Source organism: Hippocampus guttulatus, chromosome 20 (assembly GCF_054856545.1).
Source record: "Hippocampus guttulatus isolate MCC_2025c chromosome 20, RoL_Hgut_1.0, whole genome shotgun sequence".
In the NCBI taxonomy this organism is placed as follows: Eukaryota; Metazoa; Chordata; class Actinopteri; order Syngnathiformes; family Syngnathidae; genus Hippocampus; species Hippocampus guttulatus.
This window is the reverse complement of record NC_141280.1, coordinates 8418469-8443296: the sequence shown is the minus strand read 5'-3', so window position 1 is coordinate 8443296 and position 24828 is coordinate 8418469. Positions and strand designations below refer to the sequence as shown.

The following is a 24828-nucleotide window of genomic DNA, read 5'->3' as shown; positions in this document are numbered from 1 at the left end:
GTTCAGAAGTAACTACTTTTACTTTAATCCATTAAGCTCGCCCGATTTAAGTGCAAGTCTCAAAAACGTAGATCACTTGTTATGTTCTGACTGTACACTAGGTGGCAGTGTTGCTACAAAATAAAATACTGTTGAGCTGGAAAAAGAAGGAGACTGAATAGTACCAACTAGTGTTCAACTATTAATAGCTTGGAAAGAAAATACAATCTACACACAATCTACAATGCATCCACTAGATGGAGCTACGCTCCTTCTGTTCAACTCGAGGCGTTCATGACCGCCTCCGAAAAACGTAAATTAACGATTACAGTACTTCAATGAAACTACGAAAATTGAAAATAATGCATCAAAACAGAAAATCAAGGGAGGAAATCTCAAAATAAATTCTATACCCCCCCCCTACAGAATTTATTTTGGAATTTCCTTGAGCGTAGCACCAACAAAACGATCAGATGTCAGTAAAATGGAGGAGACCGGACTGTCTCAGAAGTGTTTATTTATTCCTTTGTTGTGTCCTGTATTCACAAACGATAAAATAAATTCTATAGCCCTCCCCCCCCCCAGAATTTATTTTGTGATTTCCTGGCTTGATTTTCTCTTTCGATGCATTATTTTCAATTTTCGTAGTTTCATTGAAGGAATCGTTAATTTAAGTTTTTTGGAGGCGGTCATGAACGCATCTCGAGTGGAACGGAAGAAAAGGCACGAGACGGACAGAGATTACCTGTATTTGTTAAGACGGTGAAAAGCATTCATAAAGTGGGCGTTTTAAAAAACAACACCGCAGCTCTCCTTCTTTCGGAGCTGTAACAGAAACGTATTTAATAAAGCAGCAACAGTTCACTGAACCAAAAGCAAGTTATAACATTGTAAGGAGCCATCTTGTGGTCGACATATCGTCATGGACATACAACACAAGGCGCCTTTATAGTGCGGAAAATACGGTACTTAACACTGATAAAAAATAAATTTTAATTGGTTGGGGTTTTTTGGGGGGGCAAGTAAACTTATCTAGATTTGTCTAGCATGTATAGTCATTGTAATATTTAAGAATGAAGGGTCAGGTTCAACAAGTGGATTTTTTTTCCTGGAAACGTCACAATTATAATTTGTAATGCATGGCAAAAATCAGTTTTATACAGGCTTTTAGAGGTCAAACTTTAAAGACAACAAATCCAAATCTCTCAAAAACCTGATGAGCTAGGAAAACTGTTACGACCAATAAATGACTCCAACAGTTCTCTCACGACACAACAACGGAAGCAAACTGAACAAAAAAAAAGCCATTTATTTTTTCCCAAGTGCCAATTTGACACAAATCCAAAGGTGAGAAGGGGAAGCAGAAAGGTTCACCTGGTCCGCAAAAACCCTGACGAGACGACAAGACTACTTACTACACACCGTGGAAGTGAACCCACCAAACCAAAGTACGACTCCGGCAAGAAAAAAATAACTACTAACTTTCAGGGTCTATTCAGTGACGCTCACCTCATCTCATCCAGCCGCCGCGATTCATGGGCATGCCAGGGGGCGGGGGCAGGGGAACCTGCGACTGACCTTGCGGCACGGGTGGAGGTGGGTACCCGGCAGGGGGGAGGCCGATGGGCGGGGGCACGTGCGTTGGTGGCATGTGCGGCGGCGGAGGGAAGCTGGTGTAGCCCGGCGGCGGGTAGCTGGGAGGCATGGCCGGCGGCGGGTAGCCTGTGGGTGGAGGATGGGTCGGTGGGGGGGCGGTGGGCGGCGGGTACACGTGATAGGGCGGCATCGGGGGGGCGTAGGTGGGCGGCATGGGGGGCACGTAGGCGGGCGCGTCCGTCTTCATCATGGACTGCAGGCTCTGGTAACCCTCGCCCGACATGTACGAGCCGCTGGTGGACATGACGTAGTTGGAAGGCGGCGGCGGGGGCGGCCGGTGAGGGAGGGGAGGGGGCGCGTGGGGCTGGGTGGGCGGCGGCGCGTGAGGGGGCGGGGGGGCCGCTTCGCTTGGGGGTTCCGCTTCGGCGGGAGGGGCGGGGGCGGCGGGCTTGCGGTCTGGAAAAGAAAGGAATACAATACAAACATTTCCACTCCACGACACCCATGGTTTACATACACAACATTGAAAGAATATTTCTCCCCCACCCCCCCAAATCGGACTTTATCTCAGCATGTTGCAAATTTTACTAAGAACTAAACATTTTATTTTGGAATGGGAACAAACTACACGAATGAAGTTCTCCATTTGGACTTTTTTCCTCCCTCCCCAAAAATCTCAAAAATGAACTTTCCCCCCACAATGGAGCATTTTTGTAAAAATATCACAAAGCTCAAAAAGTTCTTTTTCTGAACGTACATAATTTTTGACAAAGTCTTTTGAGGGCATGTGTTTTTCTTTTATAAGGCGCAGAAGAGGCCTGAGGTTTTTCTTTTTGTGCATGCATGTACCAGGCGGCGGCTGCGAGGTGGGCAACGGTGGCATGGGGCTCTCCAGTCGAGGAATCTTTGATCCAACTTGTTCTGAAGATAAAAGAAGATTAATTAAACGTGTTCAAATATTAAAAGCGTGATATTATTCAAAGAGATGGAGGGGGGGGGGGCCGTACCTGGAGGCTTTGGTTCTTCCTTGGGGGAGGTCTGCGTGGAGAACCAAGATTTTAGTGACCGGAGGCAAGAAAAGGATGCAAATGAGGCGCTCCCTCACGTGTGCTCGTTTGAGTTGTCGGGTGGGGCTGCCGCCCTGCGGGGACGCCTTCTTGGCTGGTGGCGGGGGCGGGTTGGCGGTTAACGGCGGCGCCGGAGGGGTGGGGGTCAGGGCGGGGGCGGCGGGCGCCCGCTCCTTTTCCTGCATCTGCTGGGGGATGGGCTTGTTGCCGTGGGAGTACAAGTCCAGGATCTGATGGCAGATGTCTGACACACAACATTGGCCTTTCCTTCCGAACTTTGTTTCGACAGCGTCTTTAATGTTGCGCTTATGGCGGGGCGGTACCTTCCAGAAGCTCGACGGGGACGTCCTGGACAAACTGCTCCCACCAGCGGCGGGACGACTGCTTGGCCGTCCACTCCTGGATGTCGAACTTGCACAGGCGGCCCGCCAGGTACATGACGGCCACGGCGATGATTTCCGGCTCCCACTGGAGCGACAGCATGGTGCACAGGCTGCTGGGTGGAGGGCCATTTGGTTACTACAGGGCTGCTGGAAGCCTCACCCGTTGTTGTAGTAGGTCAATATATAGTGTATATATTTTTTTGCATATGCCAAGTATGTTTTCCTGATAAATACATGAAAGAGACTGCGATTTCTCCTGCAATCTTGCCAAGTAAAAAAAAAAAAAAAAGGCTCCAAAAACAAAACTGGCCATTTTTCAAATTATTTAGACAGAACCCCCCCCCCCCCCCACAATGATAAGGGCAGGGATGGCAATGGCTAGTGCTGAAAAAAGCGGAAAGGGGCGTGGCCTGGACGGGGCGACCAATCACAACAAGTAAGACGCCATACACGTCCAATCGCAGGGCTGTTTACAATCGGAAGATGGAAAGACTGATCGGGAGAGCTCGTGAAAACTCGACGATAAGGTACCTGACCCCCCCCCCCCTAAAATTTTCTCAACGGATTTAGACGATTCACAAAAATGATCAATTTAAGAAATAAAATGGCGGATTTCCGCGTATCCGCGGAAAATTGCCATCCCTGTAAGGGGAGAGAAAAGGGACGATACCTTGAGGCAAGTTGCAAGTTCACATTTCTTTCCAGAAGAAAATGACATTTTAGTAATATTACAACTTTTTATGTTGTCAGCAAGTAGTTTCTCTAAAGTACTATTTTACGTCAGCACTATTTTTCTCCTAATCCCACTTTGTCCTCCAAGTTGAGTGAATGGCAATGAACATTTGCTTATTCTGCCTGCATCGCTGGCATAGAAAAATGATTTTTAAATTGACTAAATAATTGAATTTGGGAACACTGAATCTGATGGCACAGTCCGGTGGCGTTTCCCCGTCGTAGTTCAATAGGTGATAAATGCGAGCGGTCACATGACACCAGCCTCACCTGTCGTTGACGAAGGTCCAAGCCATTTGGAGAACCTTGCACACTTTGTTCTTCTCCCCTTTCACAAACGCAAGACGTCAAACGTTAATTGGCAACGCTCAATGACAACAATGACCATGTTCGCGTGACGATAGAATATCACCGCGCCAACCTTTGAGCTGCTTCACGTAACGCAGGAGGAACATGTACGGGTGCTCCACCTGCAGGTCGAACTTGATCGTCTGCAAAAGGATTCGCTCCAAGACCATCACTTCCTCCTGCAACAAACACAGACGCACCGTTTTGCTCGCATCTTTTTCGAGCAACGGCGGTCAACTTATTTCCCACAAAAATGGTTGCGAGGTGCACCTTGGGGTCGTCTCCAAACTGAGCAAACTGCACGTCGTTGAGCAAACTGCGTGCCGTCTTGATGATGTCTTTACACTTTTTGGGCGTTTCCTCCACTTTGCCCGCCAGAAAGAGACAACAAGCGCCCGTCACCTCAAACACAAACATTGCGTTAACGCTCCATTTTCTGAAAACTATTTTCTTAGTTGAAAAAAGAAATCTCTGAGAATTGGACTTGTAACATTTTTCTACAAATGCATTTTTCTAGAGAAAGATTATTTTCCTTAAAAAAATTGGAACTTGTTCACTCAATGAAAAAAAAAAAAACTATAATACACAACTTACATATCTGGGAAACTGCTTGAAAGAGTGAAACATATAGAAGCGGTGGAAGTAGATGATGCCGGTGGCCAGTGTGTCATAATGTCTGCCAGTTGTCAAGGAAGCAAAACACAGACGCAAGACGTGCTGCTTTTGAAACGCAGGTCAAAGAAGAGGATACAAGCCAAGTCGGGTGCCCACGTCGAATATGAAGCGGGCCCCCTCTCTGCGGTAGCGAGCTTCAGTGCCCGGGTCGAGGCCTTCCGACTGAGAGGGTGTGTGCGCCAAATCCTTCTTGTCCCAATACCAGCACGGCTTGATGTGGTCCAACATGGCCTGTTGGCTCGCCGCTGCATTTTCTTTCGACTCCTTCGTCGGCTGGGGGGAGGGCACTGAGGCCGAGGGGCCGGCGTTGACCGCCTGCTAAAGGGTGGGGCAACAAAAACACCACACATTCACACCATGAAAGTATATATCTACAGTATATTATATGTTTTAAACTGTTTTAATCAATTTTTATTCCACACTGCACTACACAAGCTTATCACCTTTCAATTACATACTTTCTAAGCTTTCAAAGTTTATTAAGTGTCTCGTGAGTTGAGCAGGAAAAAAAAACACAAATTCCTGTCGGGTGCAGACCATTATGACTTAATTAAGAGGCTCAATATTCCTTCATTCACTACGTCAATATATTCAATTATGCTCACAATTAGCACATGAACCTGAACAACTTCGTGAGGTCACCACGCACTGACATTAAATTACCTAACACCCCTCACTTGTGATACTAGGCTATTTAAAAAGCGAAATAATTGAGGTAGAAAAAGTGAACGTTTCACTTTGTCATTAATGCGTTGCTGGCGAGCTAACGAGCTAGCATGCTAAGCTCGCTTCGAAAGCGTCACGGCGATTAGAAAAAAAAAGCCAATAATTGCCAACATTTGCAAGTTTCTAAAGACGGACCGTGTCCTACCTTTAACATTAAGTCACCGGCGTAAAAAAAAATCCTTCCCGACGACTCGCAAGAACAATTGCTGGTCAACTTCAAATATGCTAGCAAGCGGCATCCATTGTGACTGGAAAGAACGTCGCCATGACGGATTTCAACGGATGTTGCGTAGTATGACGTCATTAAGCGCGTTTGGCGATACTTGGAAGTATGGCACGCAAATTTTTGCGTCATGAACATCGTAGATAGAAATAGAATTCCATTTTGCGCTTAATCCATCGCCGAGTTTCGAAACCTACGACGACGACAAAAATAAAAATAAACAAACAAACAAAAAAAAACAATTCCCAGCCACGACTGAACAAGATGTGACAATTGGCGTTACTTTTTTGTTTTTAAGCCTTTCATATGTCTGCTGCATTTTATTACGATTATTTTCTTTTCATAATAATAATAATATTGTACTGTTATCGTTTGAGGCACTTTTCTGTATAGTAGCTGCACTTGCAATTACGGACACTAGACGGAGCCAAATAACTACTTGTCAATTTGGACAAACCGATGTTTCATTTAATCAAATGTGACACCTGACACCGTTTGTAAAAATGAATTTCAGATCCAAGTAGAAGAGGACAAGTGGCGTCTAATTTAATCAAATGTGACTCTTGACAGCATTCACAATTATTACTCATACTACAATGAGAGAAATGTATTTTGCTTTGTGCCCTATCTTAAATTATTCGTCGAGCTAGAATCAGAGAGAAATGAGTTATGCTTTGAAAGGATACACATGCACATTGTATTTCTGCAGTAATTTTCATTGAGAAGATTGGCATAGTGCTGCACGTCAAAATACAGTTATACATACCTGTATATAAAATACATAATCAACCATACAGTCTCAGTAATATATTTTCACCCTTCCTGAGTCATGTCTATTGTCATTATTTAGAGCCTGAGCAACGACTGTCATGCAAAACCATGCTAATTTGGCTACTAATATTTCCGAAACAATTAAAATTGACATGTCATGAAGAAACACTACCTGCCGTGAAAAAAACACGTTTCTGAATGACATCGGTCGACCCGCCTTGATTCATCTATACATGGCGGGCGCACCTCTGAGACGCACCCGCAGTGAATCATTTAGGCCCCCCTATTAAAATCTGCATTCATTATAAATTCATCGGTGCTCGGACAAATCCTCTTAACTGGTGGATGGAAAAGGAGTAAGAGCGTCATCTGCTTGTATCGCCCGTAGCAAGAGAGCGTCTCAATGTGTCACTCACGTCAACACATGCACACACGCGCGCACGCACGCACGCACGCACGCACACACACACACACACACACACGCACACTCCCGGATTCCACAGTAAATCAGCTTATGAATAATATATCTATCTACTTTCTTTATTAATATTAAACATTGCATAATGAAGCGCTGCGCCTTCAGATGAGTGCAATATTCATATTTCCATGAAGTGGACCTCTCATTGTTTATGTCATGCTGAGCTTTGACGCATCCAAATGGGCGCGGCCTTTGACCCCAAGGGTGCCACATTCATGTCTTTTCTTTTTTAACCTACTTTGGACTCATAAAAACTGCATTGTGTGCACTGTTTGTCCTCGTATCTATTGGCCTATTTTTATTTATTTTTTTTGGAGGGTATAATTTTTTTGCCAGATTTGAAAATGTATTTTAGTTTTCAAAAGGGCAACTTAAGCTTTTTACAAGTAATTTAATTTTTCCTTTTTTTAAATTAATTTCTCACTTGTCCTATATTTATTTAACATGTACGTTTTTTAATTGTCCTTTTTGTAAGAACGAAGGTTAAAATGTTACTTTAAAAAAATCACTGGTTAAAGCTTTTACGATCTGGATGGTTTCACCCAGGAACAGACAATTTACAAATCCACCGCTCCTATAGGGAAATGTTTATTGATTTGGAGTTGTATTAGCAAACAAAGTGACCAGGCTCATTTAGTGGCTTGTGTTTGACGTCTGAAGTTGCTGTGTGTCATTTGAGCGCGCCAAAACTTTTTTGCTCTTCGCCCGGTTTCTTCTAAACACCCCGAGGTGCGTTCAGGTACCCAACGGCTTGACAGCGGCACTCAGCATGCCCCCTCGGAGGCAACACTTTGGACTTAAAACATTTCTCGTGTCCACAAACGGTATTTGTGGTGTATGCCGCGCACCCCGTGTGCAGGCTAAACTGCCTGCGCATACAAGCTATAATGGAGACATTGATGTATTATTGAGCGCACCCACGGGTGAGGATCAAGGGAGCCGGGGAGAGTGTGTGTGAACTCGGGTTTGTGTTATTTTTTTCCTTTAGTATCTGCTGGTGTCGCTGCTTGCAACAAGAACAAAATAAAATACATGAAATCTGAAAGCACTCGCCAAAAAGTTTGGAAGTGTGTACAACTACAGATTTCTGCCAGTTGGAGGCGCCAGTTAAATTTTCAGCCGCACATTTGGTTTCACAATTTGTCCATCTGTCCAGTACAGTGGTGCCTTGAGATATGAGCGACCAGACAGTGAGTTTTTCGATATACAACGCTGTGTCACTTTTGTCACTCCCAGTTGAAGTTTACTGTCAAACTAAACATAAAACAAAGAACCTTCCACATATTGCGGAAACAACCGCATACAGTAGTGTTGCCTGAGGAAAGTATGTTTAGCTTTATGCTAGCCAAGTAATACAAAATGCTAAAGGTGGGCTAATGGAATTGAATGAAAGTTTTTACCACTGCTCATGCAATAGTACAACACAATGAAATCATTTTACAACCTGTCCAAGAGACGACCAAAATAAATAAAATAAGAAACTTACCAACAGAGCGAGACAAAACAGAGAAGCCTGACGATTCTCCAAACAGCGTTCCGATTGCCTGAGATGAAAAAGAAAAACAAGTTTTAGGACAAGTGTCAAGGTTTGCGCCTATAAAGGATGGTGCACAGTATGGGATTGGAAGAAAAAAAAAACCCTCTGTGACTACAACTACTCAAATAAAAATACAATATTTGTATACCGTATTTGTACTGTACTAATGAGCACCATCTACGTGGCTGTTATAACACGTTGAGCAACACATACTTGACCACAAAGTGGAACAACACATTGACACTGATAATATACAGTTAGGGCATCTTGGTTTGGAGCTGCTTTGCTACCTCAAAGCTTACCAAGATATTTTGCAGAAGAACTCAATGCAACAGGACAATGACCCAAAGCACAGAAATAAACAACAGCATGGCTTCAACAGACGAAAAGACGCCTTATGGAGTGGCCTAGTCAGAGTGCTGACCTCAACCCGATACAGATGCCGTGGCATGATCTCAAGAGAGCGATTCACACCAGATATCCCAAGAACATTGCTGAACTGAAACAGATTTGTAAAGAGGGATGATCCAAAATTGAACATTGTTCAGGTCTGATCTGGAACTACAGGAAACGTTTGGTTGAGGTTATCGCTGCCAAAGAAGGGTCAACCAGAAATTAAATCCAAGGGTTCGCTTACTTTTTTCGATCACGCACAGTGAACGTTTACATGCTGTGTTCAACAAAAATGCAATTTACTGCATATATATTCTTTATCCTCTATACAGAACAGGTAATCTGGGAAAGGCTTGACGAGGAAGGACGGCCTTTGTCGTGCCATCTCTGTCCTCCGTCGCGCGAGCGCGTCTGCCGAGGTTACGTCTACTTGAGCCAGAGCCAAGATGACATTTCATTTATATAAATAATTAGTGGCTCTGAAAGTCCCCGAGGCCTTCCCCGCAGCAATCAAACTTCTAATGCTCTTAAAATTGCTCACCATCTTTTATTAATGGCCCGGCGTTAAATGTATCGCCGCTGTGGCGAGCAGGAGAGAAAACCCTTCTTCTTCTGCTTCTTGTGCTCCGCCAGGAAATGGTGTCAACATTTAAACGGCACTCTTTTATATTGGACAATGTATTGCTACTGCGTTGGATCAGGTCACGGATGGTGAATGATGACGGCTCATTAGTGCTTTTTAATAGCCTTGGACTTCATAAAGCACATAGCAATAACATAATTAAATGCAATGAAAATAATTAAATGGTGAATTGATTGCGACACTTTCTGGTTGGCATCACTTCCCCACCGGGGGCAGTATAATACAGTCAAAAGACACGAATGAAGAAGACTTTCACAGCAACGGTGACACAATGGTCAGTCAAAAAATATATATAAAATCGACAAAACCTGTAATATTTACTTGCATATCTGATTAAAAAATACTATTGGGTATTTTGTATATAACTCAGGCTCTTCTAAGTTAAAAATAAAGCCGGAGAGCAAAAATTATTATTTTTTTTACTTAAGTACTTTCCAGAGACTGTGCTTCTCACTTTGGAAGATTTCAATCAGTACCTCTATTTAAACCCGTTTAAAAAAATAAAAAACATCAGTACTTCTATTCAAGTACAGGGTGTGAGTACTTTCGCCACCTCTGCAGCTCCAGACAGGCAAACCATGAAAAGAGGCGACAGCTTGGCATGTTTAGCAAGGGGCCTACTCGACCGGGTCAACAGAGGGCGCTGTTGCCTCATAACACGCGTGTCGATGGTCACGGCATCGGCCAAGCGGCAGCGCTTTTCAAAGTCCGTGCCAACTACTTCACTGCAAACTTAAAAGGATTTTTCACTACTTTTAATTTATGCTCTTTAATGTAAGAAAAACGACATTTAAAATTGTCCATACAACACAAAATATAAAATTATATGTAATTTAAAAAAAAAAAGGCATACGTTTTCCTGTATTGTCAACGATTCGGTGTGATGTTTACAGCGCCACTTGCTGCAACACAGCTGTCAATTTGAACAATGGCAGTTTCAAGTTATTCATCAAAATATAAACTCAATAAATACATATATAAAAAGCCAAAACATTTCAAGAGAGGTCAGAAAATTAATTTCTTATGGAAGCCATTTCCTGATGCACCCTTCCCCGCTATAGTGACTTTTTCCAGATTCCGATTGACTAAATTGACTTCTGATTGGCTGAAACGCCAGTGTGACCTGCATTTATTTTTACAATTAGAATTATTATTCAAATAATTTGTATGTTTTAACTTTAGATTTAAGCGTGACAGTCAAAAAAAAAAGCTATCGTCACTTTCTTGCTGCTTCTGATTGGCCAAAATGGTAGGGGTGGATTACAGCGCCTCCTGTTGGTCTGGCATGCATGTAGCATACACGCATTCATGTCAATTATTTTACACTGGAAGCCTTTTGTTGCAAATAATAAAAATTAAAAAAAAGGGGGTGGGCATGTGCAGCCCCAACCCTTGGCCCGACTTGATCCGGCCATGCCAGGCACTTCTCAAAACCCTGACTGACACACACACACACACACACACACACACACACACACACACACACACACACACACACACACACACACACACACACACACACACGGGGTCGTCCTCTTAAACAAGACCCAACAGGGAAAGCGGGAGAAAACATTTGGACTCTCTTGTTGGACAAGGAGGAAGAGGAGGAGGAGGAGGAGGAGGAGGAGGAGGAGGTGTCTTGTCTGCCCCGTGCATTCTCTCTCGCTCGCTCTTTCTCTGCCTCGCTCTCTCTTTCTCTCTCTCCATCAGCGAGTCTCCCGCCACAGGAGCCAAGAGTTGCCGTTCCGAGCGCCGATGCCAAAACGCACACAAGGAGCCGGTGCCAAAGGGCCATTTTTTTTTCTTCCCTGAGCGCACCACTACCACCACCACCAGCAGCGAAGAGGACGGTGCTTGCGGCAAGGATCCTAAATTTACACTGACAAGAAAGACGCGTCGCATACGCAGGATTTTGCAGCTTTCTGTTTTGGTTTCGGCATTGTGGGTTCTCACCCCCCCCCCCCCCGCGCCCCCCCTTGCTGCGCGCGTCCAGGTGTTTTTTGTTTGCCTCCGAAAGAAGGGACAGCGTGCAGCGTGCATCCTTCTCGCCCGCCAAACTTGTGCGGCAATTATCGAGGAAGAAAAGCAGATCAAATCCAATTCCCATTTAAAGAAAAAGAAAAAAAGGAGGAGTAAGGGTCCGCGCTCCAGCCGAGAGCCACCAGCGGACCGACAAGACGGTCCGAGCCGACTCCAAGTGCCGTTCACCGGGCGATGCCAGAGTAAATGCCGGGGCGATGTCCCGCCGCAAGCAGGTGAACCCGCAGCACTTGTCGTTGAGCCACCGGGAGACGGCACCAGGTGAGACGCACGCCGAACCTTTCACATCTTTTCTGTGGGCGGCACGAAAAAAAAAAAAAAAAAAAAAAAAGAAAAACCCACCCGCGCGTCGATTTTTTTTTTTTTAATTAAACTTGGACGCGAGCGAATTCCAAAACTCGCATTTTCTCTTGTTGGATTTCGACACGTGGATCTCTCGACAAACATCACGAAACACACCTGAAATATCCCAACCGCGGTACAGAAGACGTTTGCGTTAAAACTTCGTTTATTTAGGAGCGGGAGAAACTCTTGTCTTTTCTCTTGAAAAGACGTCCGGCGATAATGCAAGTATTGTTTGGACAGAAATTATTTGCGTACAAAAACGTGAACGATCTCATAACGATCTCGTGTGCATTGCACGTGCACCTCACGCCAATTGCACGCGTTCGTCACGTTCAAGTTACTTTGCCTTCTTATTGCAATCATCATCACACACACACACACACACACACACACACACACACACACACACACACACACACACACAGACACGCGCGTGCACACGCCCGCACGCAAATGTTGCATAAAAGTTTGTTTAACCACAAGAAATCATGCATGACGAGATAAGAACTTTGGCTCATTTCATTTCTTAAAAGAATTTATCTTGACAAAGCCATTTGTGATTCTACACACTTTTATCTATTTGCCCGCCGCGTAAAAGATTAAAAGTGTCCTCTAATCCGAATCTGAATATCAATTTGAAACATTCATCGTCTCGGGTGCTGCCTGCTGCTCGATCCGATTTGATAGACGAGGCCTAATCGCGCTAATTCAATGCACACCAGCACATGATGTAATCTGTGGCCAATGTTTTTTTTGTAATGTGTCTTACAAATTATTGATCCTCATCACTTAGTGAGACAATTGAGGAGCTCTTTCATGCTATTCCCCCTTTATTATTGCACTTTTATTATTGTTATTATTACAATCAGCGAGCCACGTTGCGCACTTTGCATTATTTTAATTAGTCAAGTTGATTCATGTGCAGACAATTAATTTTAGAGTGTGGAGGAGAGCAAAAAAATAAATAAAAAAATTAATAATCCAAACTACAGTTGCACCTCAGGGTGTGTGTGTCGGGTGCCAAGAGTGTTCACATGTGTGTGTGACATTTACCTGCCTGCATTAAGACAAAAAAAAGTTTGCATATTTTCATTTGTCAGCTGCAGGGCACTCAGGCACTCAGTGTGTGTGTGTGTGGGGGGGGGCATACTGGGGGACAAATTTGTGGCGTAACAGTTAAATATTTCCCACCCCCACTCGCAGCCATGGGTCACTTTGTTTGACGTCTTTTTTTTGTGTCACTTTGCATAACACACACACGCGCACACACACACACTTGCTTGCTTTTGAACTTGAGCCACATGGAGGTGTCAAGACGAGCAACATGGTTGGCCGTGCAAAATAGAAGGGCCTCAGTCTGGTCCTACCTGTTCTGTACCACACACACACACACACACACGCACGCGCGCGCACACAGCCACAGACACAAACACAAACAGTGCAGAAGCGACAATGTTTGTCTTGTTTACTCAGGTTCACTCCAGACATCTAAAAAGATGAGTCAAATCATTATTCCGGCTCTGTGTGTGTGTGTGTGTGTGTGTGTGTCATACAAGAACGCGTGTTGAACGGAAGCCTGAATGTCATCGCAGTCGGGCGAAACCTATACGCCAAGGCCAAACCGTCAACATTTTGCTCCCAGTGAAGGTTTAAGTCGCTTCTTTTGCATTAGCGTAATTCTGCTTCAGAACTGACAACTGCAATACACGTTAGAAGTGAACATGTGTACGCGTGCGTGTGTGTGTGTGTGTGTGTGTAGCGGAAGTCTGAATGTCAACCCCAGTGTGCCCTACCCACCTCTGCCAAGGCAAAGCAATCACAATTTGGACGTGGTGAAAACACACCTCCGCTTCATTTTGTTCTGTATTTTGGGTGTACAATGAAAATTGATATCATATCATATAATATTTTGCAACTTAATGCTTCACATACGTTATGCGTATAAAAATAATTGAATCGCACATTTAAAACCAGAAAAAAAAAGAGAACCGATCGGAGCCAAAAAGTTGTAAAACATCATTGAAGACATTTGAAGATGTTTGGTTGTCAACCCTACAGTCAATATATTTGAAAAAATAAGAGGAAAACAAAAAAAACCCACACCACACACAAGTCTGCATACCCGTTTTAAATGCAACTTTTTGGAGGGTGATTGACCTCGGATTAACTCCAAATAAAGTTCTGATGTTCTAGTAGGCTTTTCCTGACTTTTTTTTGGTTTTGTTTTTTTTTTTTTTTGCTTGAAGGTTTTGTGCTAACACGGACTATTATTTGAAGCCGTTCATAATTCCCTCCATCTTGTCTGAGGCCCCAGTTCCAGCTGTGTGTGACAGCCTATCACACATTTTCCCATTGGTGTTTGGGAGACTTTGAGTGTCATTTTTTTCCCCCTCTCTCTCTCTCCAAAATTTGGAAACGATTGTTTTCAATGAAGTTGAACAGGTTAATGGCGGAAAAAGTTTTCCAACGATTTATCGTAATCTGATGATGTTTTTAATCGCACAAGAATCTGACATTTGAACAGGGGTGTGTAGACTTTTTCTATCCACTGTTTACATGTCCAGGGGGTACCCCGCCTCTCAGACCAAAGTCAGCTGAGATAGGTTAACCCTAAACCGGCATAGTAAATAAACGGATGCACATAAATTTGATTAATTAAATATAAATAAAAATTAAAAAATTGTTGACTAAAAATGGGAATAATAATCCAAGATCTGAATTTGAATCAACAGTGAAATTTCTTCGACCGATTCCCCTAAACGCGGAAATATGATTTTTCTTGTTCGTTTCTTGTGTTATGAAACCGAAGCGCAACGTCGTCATTTTCTGGTGAGCGCGGCGAGCAGGCCGCATTTCATCAAGCCCAACTTGTTCTTGAACTGCGTTTGGGGACGAACGCAAAAGCAACCTCGCCGCCGGCCAATTCCGATTCGTGTTTACACTCAGGCAACAGAGCAGGAGGACAACACACAGAGACACACACGTGTAAAAAAACAAACAAAAAAAAAAAACGGTCAAACTGTCTCACTTTGGACTTGAGCTTGTCACTGTGGGCTGTTTCCTTAAGGTGGATTGTGCCGGTTATCCGGAGTCGGATCGCACCTCAGGCTGGAGGAGGCAGAGGAGATTTGATTAAGTCAACACATAATGAGCGGTTATTGTGGTCTTTTTTTTTTTTTAAGAGGAATAACGTAAAAAGGTTGAGCGCGAGTTGAGGTGTCAACTGTCAGGCGGGGTGGGTGTCCGCTTACACGAGAAGTCGCCGCAGGTGGCCGGAGGCCGCCATTCTGACAGTCGTTGGGAGTCGCACGGATGATGATGAGCCCTACAGGGCCTTTGCGCCGGGGGCACCCCCCGTTGGTGCAGAGAACCAGAATGGCAGCATATTTTTGGACAGGCGCGCGGAGAGTCACGGAATCGAGCGCCTTTGTCGTCAGAGCCGCCAGCCTCCCTTCGTCTATTTACATGTCGTCAAATAGGCCTGGAAGATCTAAAATGCAAAAAAGAGAATTTTTGTTTTCAATGAAAACCGATGGTTGGAAGCAAATGGGCTTTTGTGTTAACGCCCTCTTACTTTGAAAGAGAAGGAGTCAGAAATGCACGTATCTGTTTTCCAACTGTCGGGAGTACAACTCAAGTGTCGTGACTCGTCGTACAGATACGTAAAAATCTCCTGAGGGACAAAGTATTCAGTCAGTTTTCACTCGACGGTACAAGTGGCCGAAATTGTTGCGAGCGAGGTTGAGAGATGCCATAACTCGAGTGGAGAGAAGAAATAAAAAAGGGAGCAAAAAACAAACAAACAAAGATTGAGCACATGCCATGTTCTTAACATTACTCAACAGGCCACACCCCTTAAAGGGACACACACACACACACACACTTCACTACATCTGTTGTTGTGACTCAGCTTGTCCCAACATACATGATTACACATTTTCGATCTTGTTTTATTTCTTGACATTGTTTTTATACAATACAGTGCTATTTAAACATTTCAAAAAATGGATTAAAAATGTAAAACTAAAACGATTTGTGGGAGTGGGGGGGGGGGGGGGGCTGAATGACTCATTTACTTTCATTCTATTGAGATGCCAATCATTCGGGAACCAAAAGTTGAGCCAAAGAATTAAGTTGACGGAAGTCACCGAAATTTGTGATTTTCCCAAAACTAAGTTGACCTTATTTTTTATTTTTATTATTACTGGCATGTAGTTAAAAAAAAAAAAATTTAGATCAGAAGATTTTATTGCACACTATTCCTCCTGCCGCACCCCCCAAATTTATGAAGCTCCTCAACTATATCCAACATAGTTCCTCGGCAACAGAAGATCCGCAATAATTGTATCAAAGACGCGATTGGTCCCCAGACCAGCACGTTGCGAAATGCGGGCGATATTTGGCATCTTATCGGCAGCAAGCTTTCTCATTCAACCACGTCAACAATAATGTTTCTACGACTTCTATAATTTGAGGTTTGGACTCGGTGTCCGTCAATCCTCGAGCCACACGCGCTGCCTTTCATTCATTGCCTCTCTTCACCGCCACACCAGACTTACACCGTTGCCGTGCCTACTTGCTTCATTTTTTTTTCTTCCAAAAGTAATACAATTAGGCTTCCTAATAATATCGCGAGCAGTTTTCTACTTTCTCCGGAGTCTGAGTGCTCATTTCGAGCAAAAGAAAAAGGATACCTGCCATGCGCGAGACACCAAAGCGGCAATGTTGACGCGGCGTGAGAAAAAGCACAACTGAGCCTTTCAAAAAAAAAAAAAAAAAAAAAATGCACTCCAAGTGTGGATTGGGGTTGATTTACACGTTTCAAGTGATAAAGCAGTAAGGGGGATATTGAATATCATCGAGGCCGACTCAAAATCTCCTGATGCCAACTGAGTTTCACCATGAAGTGTTGTTGTTGTTGCGGAACATTAAAAAAACAAACAAACAAAAAAAAACGGTTCTCCAAATGTTCCAAATTTCTTCACGTTCTGGCGAAACAGAACAAAACAAACCAAACAAGAAACGCGAAATGGGAAGTGAAGATATTGAGGAATTGCCAACCCTAAAAATGGTTGGTGTCTATTGTAAAGCATGTCCCTCCATGTGGTGAGTTTTTAAAAATTAAAAACAGGGCAGCAACAATTATGTGTTTTGGATTTAAAAATAAGAATAACTATGGGTTAAACATGATGTAGAGATATTTTGGAAATAGTAGAAAAGAAAAAAAACGCTAATTGTTGCTTTCCAATAAAACAGAGGTATTAGCAATTATTCTCTTTTTAAAACAACAACAAAATATTCTTTAAGTTTTGGACAAACAAAAGAAACATGAAAATAAAACAAGCAAAAGAAAAAAAGTACATTTGGAGAAATTTGGAAAAGACAAAAAAAAAAAAAAGATTAAAAAGTTATCACCACATGATGTGCGCACTTACAACAGAAACAAACTTCAGGAAAAATAATCGGACGTCCACGTTTTTAGTTGACATTAAATTTGGATTGGAAAACAAAGATCTTAAGATTTAGATTAGAAGATAGATTCAAAGAACACAAAAAAAAACGTTTGGGAGGTATGCGTATGTTTACGTGGACGTCAGGTTTTGGATAGTAAGAAGTAAAAACAAAACCAAAACCAAAAAAAATTGTCAAAGTCTGATGATAATATTTGGGGGATACGCGTTTTTCCAATGGTCCGAGTTAAAAATGATAAATCCCAAAATTGACCAAAAATCAACAAAAATACATATGAAAAAAAAAATCAAATTTTGACGAATGCTTTTCATCCGGCATCAAATTTGAGATGGGGGGAAAAAAAAGAAGAAATTCACAACGACAAAAATTCTATTCAATGGACATCAAGATTTAGACAGAAGGAAAAAAAATTGACATTTTTTACAAGACAGCCACAAAAAAAAACCCTATCCGAAACCCAACGTTTGAGCATGTTGAGTATTTTATCACTCTTTTGTCACATTGTAACATTAAAGCCATTAAAAAAAAACAAAAAAAAAACAATCAAATAAGACGTCCCCCCATCCCCCAGTGAGCTAGCTCGCAACCTTTCGCTATTCTTGCAACATATCGATTATCAAGCCAGACTGATAACATGGATTATCGTGATCATCACTTGACAAAATCCCCACAAAGACGTTTTTTGTTGTTGTTGTTTTTAGGCCTAACATGAACTTTAGCATGCGTTAGCTGCTTGACGAAAGGCGTCACGTATAACGGATGCGCCTTTCCCTAATCTGATCTGCACACTTTTTTCTCCCTTCTCTTATTTGCACCATATGGCTACACGCACACACGCACGCACACACACACAGACACACACACACACACACACGGAGTGTAAGTAAGCAGACGACAAGCTCACAGGCGTTGATTGGCTTCCGATTGGCTGTCGGCCATTTCACTTTGTTCCCTCATTTTGCTTGAATATTTCAGCATCGTCAGCCGAGCACATCTGATGAATTTTGTACGCTGCGCTCGTTCGCTCGCTCGCTATCTTATCGCGCAAAAAGTTTGTCAAACGCCGATGCCTATCTGCCCACATCGCGCCTCGTCGAGTCATCTACGGCGACGGCGGGGATCGGCGGGAGCTCGGCCGCCTTTCCCCCCCCACCCCCCGTCTGGAGCGCTTCGCCGCCTGCGGGGGCGGCGGAGGCTAAAGTGAGGCCGCTTGTCGTTTGAATTTTTGATTGCAGCCATCTGCGATGTCGTCGCTGGTGTCGTTCACTCCCAAAGAGAGTGAGAATCACCCACATGCAATGCAAGCCCCCCCCCATTACCCACCCTCAACCTCCTGCCCCCCATTCCGCACCCACAGCACCCCTGGGGGCATACTTGTGTGTGTGTGTGTGTGTTTTTAGCAAGGAAACACAAGGATAGGAGGGGAAAGCAATTTTGTTTAGCAAAAAATTTCCTTCTCTAAATTCCACTGACGGAGCTTTCCTTGTATTTAATGGGGCGGGGAGAGGGGGGGGTCTAATAAGATAAAAGCAAAAAGTGGAGAAAAAAAAGCAAATGTTTGTAAAGTTGGAGAAATGTGACGTGGAAAAAAATGATGCAAAGTTTTGGATAAAAGGAAAAAATAATAACATAATATTGAAATGTTCAAGTCAAGAAAAATAAAAGCATAAAAAAAAATCACAAAAAAAGAAAAAAAATTCAAGACGGAACAACCAAACACACTTAAAGAAGAAACATTTAAAAATCACAAAAATAAGAAAAAAAAGACAAAATTAAACACAAAAATGATCCAAAAATGATGACAAAATCTCCTTACGTTTTTTTAATTCAACTTTTCGATAAAATGAATTGCAAAAAAAAAAAAAAAACCCCCCAAAAAACAAGAGCCAAACTAAGATAAAGCCAAGCTATATTTGACACTGCTGTTTGTAATCATTTTGGGGGGGGGGGATAAACAGGACCCCCCCTCCACACCCATCCCACCCCGCGCTCCCCTGGGGGCGTATTTGGTGTTTTTTTTTTTCCCTGGGAAAATGCAATCAAAGAAAGCAGGAGTGGGGAGCAGCGTGCCCGTTTTGTGCAAAATTCTCTCTCTTTTAAATTCCACTCAGAGAATTTTTGCCCCCCCTCCTCTCGACCAGGCAGCGTTTATATCGGCCGGATCGCTACCATTAGGCTTTTTTATGAGATTTATTAAAGGCCATTGATGTAAGCTCGCAAAACACCCCCTCCAGCTCACTTTGAAGAACCTCGGCCGGAGCGCAAATTACACTCATGGAACAAAGCCTGAGCCCCAAATAGGGTTAAAAATCGAAGGAAAAAAACCCCACTCTTATTATTAAAACTAAAGATGTCAATTATTAGCTACCTTTACCTTTCCAACCCCCCATGCAGCGTAACATTTTTTGCCTTGTCACACACAGTCGTTATCGTCTTACTGTTGTACGGCTGAACCATGAATCGCATTTCAAATCAATGTCGTCGAATGTTTGTATTTTTTGTTGTCGTCGTTGTCATCTGACTTAATCGTCTTGTGTTTACACCACACTTAACGCGGTCCACTTTTGTCACGTCGTCGAAGTCAAAGTGTTGAGGACGTGAACAACTTTGAATTCGAGTCGAGGATGAAACTGTCTTTTTCTTTCATTTGAGTTACATTCAACTTTATTTTCGGGTAAAATTTTAGTTTATTGTAATTTAAATTAATAGATTGCTTGTGTTGCTTAAAAAATACATCGGAGGGGGACCTTGAAAAAAAAAGTCGCATATTAAATCGCAATCGCAATACTGAGGGGGGCAATAAAAAAAATCACAATTACATTATTTTGAAAACCGTAAATTGCTGTTTCCTGATTTCTGTTCTGGTGTCTTTTCACTGTCAGTCTTTTCTTCAAATGAATGATGACTGCATTCACAATAAATGTGACAAACATTAAAAACAACCATAGAAGGAGCATTTTTAATTTCGCCATGTAAAAGCATGCTGATTAGGAAATTGATTTAAAAAAATGTTGCTGTCCAATTATAAAGCCCAAATGTAAAAAAAAATCAAGTTTTTACACCTCATTTAAAGATGTTTTTTTAAAATAGATTTTTGAAAGAAAAAAAAAGTGGCAACAATCAGAAAACTGAAGGAAAAATACAATGAAAATAGCAATTAATCACATGCACGTATCATCTTGTTTATGCGCTGATGCTAATAGGAGCTAGCAAGAGACCCTCGGCTGAGCTTCTGTGAAGATGAGGGGGGTGGGGTGCAGTAGTGACGCCGGTGGCAGATAGGGGGCGCCCTAAGGCTGCCGGACTCCCAGTTGTGTGTGTGTGTGTGTGTGTGTGAGTGAGAGAGAGCAAGAGTGAGAGCGGGCCAAGTAGCTCGAGTTTCACGGCTCGACCGCGTGTTTGACAGGCTCTCACGCCGCTACAGACTTGAGCATGTTTTCTTTTTTTTTTTTTTTGACCCCTTTGTGTGTTCATGCCTGTGCGTGTGAGTTGTGTTCCTGGGCACGCACGCACACATACACATTCCCCTTTGCAAACATTCCATGCTTAGTTGCTGCCTGCATGTGTGCTTCCACACAGGTGAGAAAGGGGTGCAGCCTGAATGAGATGTCCGAGTTTGTCATGACTGTCAGTGTTATCTCACTGCCCTGCAATCTTACGGACTGTACATAACATCTCAACTATGTGCGCGCGTGCGTGCAAATATTGAGTGACTCAAGTGGATTTTAAAAAAAATGTTTTTTTTTTTTTTTTGGTATGCATATTTTTCTTGAGTGCAGCAGTTCCTGGAAACCAGAGTTTTGACTTCGGTCTTTTTTTAATGTCCTTCGGCTGAAACGTGCATACGGTGACAGGCAACCCAACTCATCTGACAGAACACAGCAGTTTGGAAAATAGTGATAAGATCAAAAAAAGAAATAAAAAATCTTCGAGCTGTTTAATGTCACTCCCAGTTGAGATGAGTTGCTGTCAAACTAAACATCAAACAAAGATTAATACATGTGAGGATTTCAAATCAACGTCCAAATTTGCCTTCTGCTAGCTTTATGCTAACATATAATGCCAAACACCATAGATGGGCTGACAAATAGCATCTATATGCTATTAAAACACTTTCAAGCAATGGATGTTTTAATTTTTTTTTTATACTGCCATGTCACACGCACCATTTAAATCTTAACCTTCTATTTAATCACGTTACGACACTATGTTTTCATAAATTACAATTTAATTGCGTGCTTTAATTTTGTGTTCAGAGAATGTCTACTTGGTGTGTAAGAACTCAGGAGTCGAATAAGTACTTGTACCAGAGACTCTTCTTACTCAAGTTCGCTTACGCAGCTAAGCTAACAAACAAAGGGCCTACCTTTCGTCCAAGCGGCACAGGCGACTCAAGTAGGTGGGCCTGGTGTCATAGTCAATTCAATGTCAGTCATGATCTGAAAACAAAATAAAACAAACATAAATAAAAGTGCATTTTAGCTAGCCGCTAATTGGTCAAAGTAATGTTGACGATATTGTTATGAAGAGTAGACAAAATGTGGAGAAAAAAATAACCAAGGACATGAACTCAATTTCGGACAAAAGGGCTACATGACTGCATCTAATGGCATCTTCACACGTCTTTTTATTTTTATTTTTTAACTGTCACAATATCACTCCAAAAAATTGTGTTTTCCGCAAAGCTTTCTTCCTCTTTGAAATTTCCTGATAGTTTTTCTTGTTTTCCGAAAATGTTCAAAAGCGCACCGGCACCCTTGATAAAGGCAAATCCTGGACGGCGACGGTTCTTATGTGGTCCGCGCTTTGTGCAACCCCTTTTCTATCATCTAAATACTCCGCATGGCTGGCTTCCCTCCCGTTGCCATCTCGCCACCTGTCTCATCGTCTCCGCCGCAAATAGCAACGCGCCGTGTTGTTAGCTCGGAGATTTCCCCCTCTAATATACGGCTCACGTGCACGCCCGCAACATGGCCGCGGCGCGCATCTATTAGCGGCGCGTACGTGCGCCTTTCTCCACGAACGCCGGCCACAAGCTGTGTGATCCGCAGGTAAATATGCATTTGTGTTCCTTCGCCGCTGCCAAAGATGATGAGATGGAAATGATCTGGCACCGCGCCAGCCTTCCATGTCGGGAGCGGAACGAAGGCGAATGCGGGGCGGAGGTGTGGGGGTGCGAGGGTGTTTTTTTTTTTTTTTTTTTCCCATAAAGGGGGTGACGGAATAGCAAAACATTTAGGAAAAATTGGGGGATGGAAAAGCGGCGCGCGAAGTTTGGAGGAGCGACGGTGCTCCGACAGTTTGAGATGGGAGATAATGGAGTTTAGGATCTCTGCACTGATAACACACACACACACACACACTCACACACACACACACAGTCGTTATCTTAGCCTGAGCAATTATTAGAGATGTCATGTTTGGAGAGAAGGGAGATGGAGGTTGTGTGCATCTCTCCCAGGCATCAGCACCTCTCCCTGGGTACACGCCGGCCCCAGACACCCCTTCCTCCTCCATGCCACCTGGAGCCTCCTCGGAGCTTCCGGCTAAGGGAAAGGGACATTTTTTTTTCTGAGGTCATCCACTAGGGATTTGCGTTAAGCGGAGGGACTGTGTCAACGCCACAGGGGTGTGTGTACGTGTGTGTGTGTGATGGTTATTAATGTCCGTGTCAGATGTGTGAAGAATGAGATTTACTCTGGTAACAGGACCTCTATAGATTTTATGTCTGCGGAGAATACACTATTTGATTCACCTGCACACTCGCACGCACACCCAGATACACACACACCCTATTTTGTTTTGTGCCACACACATGCATGCATGCACTCACAGGATGGATGCGGCCTTGTGTGTGTGTGTGTGTGTGTGTGTGTGTGTGAGAGAGAGACAGCGCTCTGCAAAAAAAGTGAAGGCCGCCAGCGGAAACCCAGCATACAATGTTAAGATGAAGAGCTTCCTGGCCCCCGACACAGACACAGACACACACACACACACGCGTTAGGCAGTGTTTTTGGATGCCATCCATGCCGATGTGTGGCAGATAAGGCAAGCAGGTGTCTGCTGGCTTGTTGTATTCCATGAACTTGGTACGATGATGTCGGTTTCTCTTATCGGGTAATCTCACCACCGGATTTTGTGTGTGTGTGTGTGTGTGTGTGTGTGTCTTTGTGTGTATTTGTGACATAGAACACAAACGGATAGCATACAGCCAGTTTGAGTCTAAAAATCAATTAGGATGCTCCCTTGATCTCGATATAAGGCCTGAAGTGTGAGGAGGAGAAAAGTGGGAATTTCAAACGGATCAAGTGAACTACTGCAAATCAAGGCAAAAAGTGCTTGTTGTCTGTCTGCCAACATTTTCTTCCAGTTTTTATTTTAAGCGCAAATCCATTAGCTTCAAAATATACGTCGGCATTGGTGAGGCTCGTACGTTTACTCCACTTAGTCCAAATAGGCTTGCAATTTTTTTCTGGCTCCACAGATGACAATCACAATGTGAAAAATCTGAACAAAACCAAAAAAAAAAAAAAAAAGAAGTTTTTGTGGCGCCGTTTTGTGGCATCTTGGTACCAAGGAAGTCTAATTGAACAAAAAAGTGCCATCTTGTGAAATCTATAGGCAATTACAAAACATTTGCCTGGGTGTGAATTACTTGGATTTTCGCTATTCACCACAGGGCTCTGTACCAATCCCCTTTGTTCTTCTATTCAAATACACACTGCGGCGACTTTTGTTACCTGTTTTTTTTTTTTTTTTTGCAGTCGTCTTTTCCTCGTCTCTGAATATAAACACCCGGGCATTGTCTTTTTCCTCCTGCAGCCGACGCCAATGATGCAACGGCGAGATCCCCGTCGCCGGCCCCCGCCGCCTCCCTCCGGGGCCCCGAGGAGCACGACCTGCTGACGTGCGGCCAGTGCCAGACCAACTTCCCTCTGGGGGACATCCTGGTCTTCATCGAGCACAAACGCCGCCTATGCCGCGGGCCGCCGCAGGGTGCGCCGGGCTCCTTCTCCGTCAAGCCCGGTGAGGCGGGCGGCGCCGCTAGCATTCCCATCTCCCCGCGGGGCCACGCCCTGGAGATGGGAAGGGGGCCTCCTCTAATGCCTGTGGAGGTGGGCGTGCAGGTGACGCCCGGCAGGGACGAGGATGCCCACAGAAGGCTGACTCCGGCCAAAGGAATCTGCCCCAAACAGGAGAAAGGAGGTATGAGGACACACATCTGAACCTGTCTTTTGGTGTTAGTGTGGACATTTTTCATTTCTCAAGTTTTACTCAAAAACACACAAAAAATTTTTATAGCGAGGATATTTTGTCTGGTGGACATCATAAAATACCCTTGCCACGCACATATGTTTCTTTTGATGTTAGTATGGCATAACTGTTCATTCTGAAGACATTTTGGTCACTTTTAGATTTA

The 24828-nt window shown here is 43.5% G+C and overlaps 2 protein-coding genes across 7 annotated transcripts in view; one reads left to right on the top strand and one right to left on the bottom strand.

The window, feature by feature from the left end:
• Positions 1–665: 665 nt before the first annotated feature.
• Positions 666–15686, bottom strand: LOC147187881 (cyclin-K-like). Of its 6 annotated transcripts, XM_086099699.1 has the most exons (14): positions 15511–15686; positions 15188–15426; positions 14965–15044; positions 8465–8522; positions 4857–5098; positions 4700–4781; positions 4376–4507; positions 4179–4284; positions 4028–4085; positions 2966–3138; positions 2681–2886; positions 2583–2613; positions 2425–2496; positions 666–2031 (listed from the first exon to the last, which is right to left on the bottom strand). In XM_086099699.1, the coding sequence occupies exons 5-14, from the start codon at positions 5006–5008 to the stop codon at positions 1490–1492; spliced, it is 1554 nt and encodes a 517-aa protein (XP_085955825.1). In that variant the 5' UTR covers positions 5009–5098; positions 8465–8522; positions 14965–15044; positions 15188–15426; positions 15511–15686; the 3' UTR covers positions 666–1489. The 6 variants fall into 6 exon arrangements, with proteins under 6 accessions (XP_085955825.1, XP_085955826.1, XP_085955821.1 ...); XM_086099700.1 differs by lacking the exons at positions 14965–15044; positions 15188–15426; positions 15511–15686 and adding an exon at positions 8940–10558; XM_086099695.1 differs by lacking the exons at positions 8465–8522; positions 14965–15044; positions 15188–15426; positions 15511–15686 and adding an exon at positions 5652–5792 and having other exon boundaries at positions 666–1369; positions 1462–2031.
• Positions 11210–24828, top strand: part of LOC147187880 (B-cell lymphoma/leukemia 11B-like) — a 36691-nt gene continuing 23072 nt past the window's right edge. Inside the window, exons 1-2 of the mRNA XM_086099694.1 lie at positions 11210–11852; positions 24231–24614. Coding sequence (XP_085955820.1) covers positions 11789–11852; positions 24231–24614 — 448 coding nt within the window. The 5' untranslated portion in view covers positions 11210–11788. The remainder of the gene's footprint in view (positions 11853–24230; positions 24615–24828) is intronic.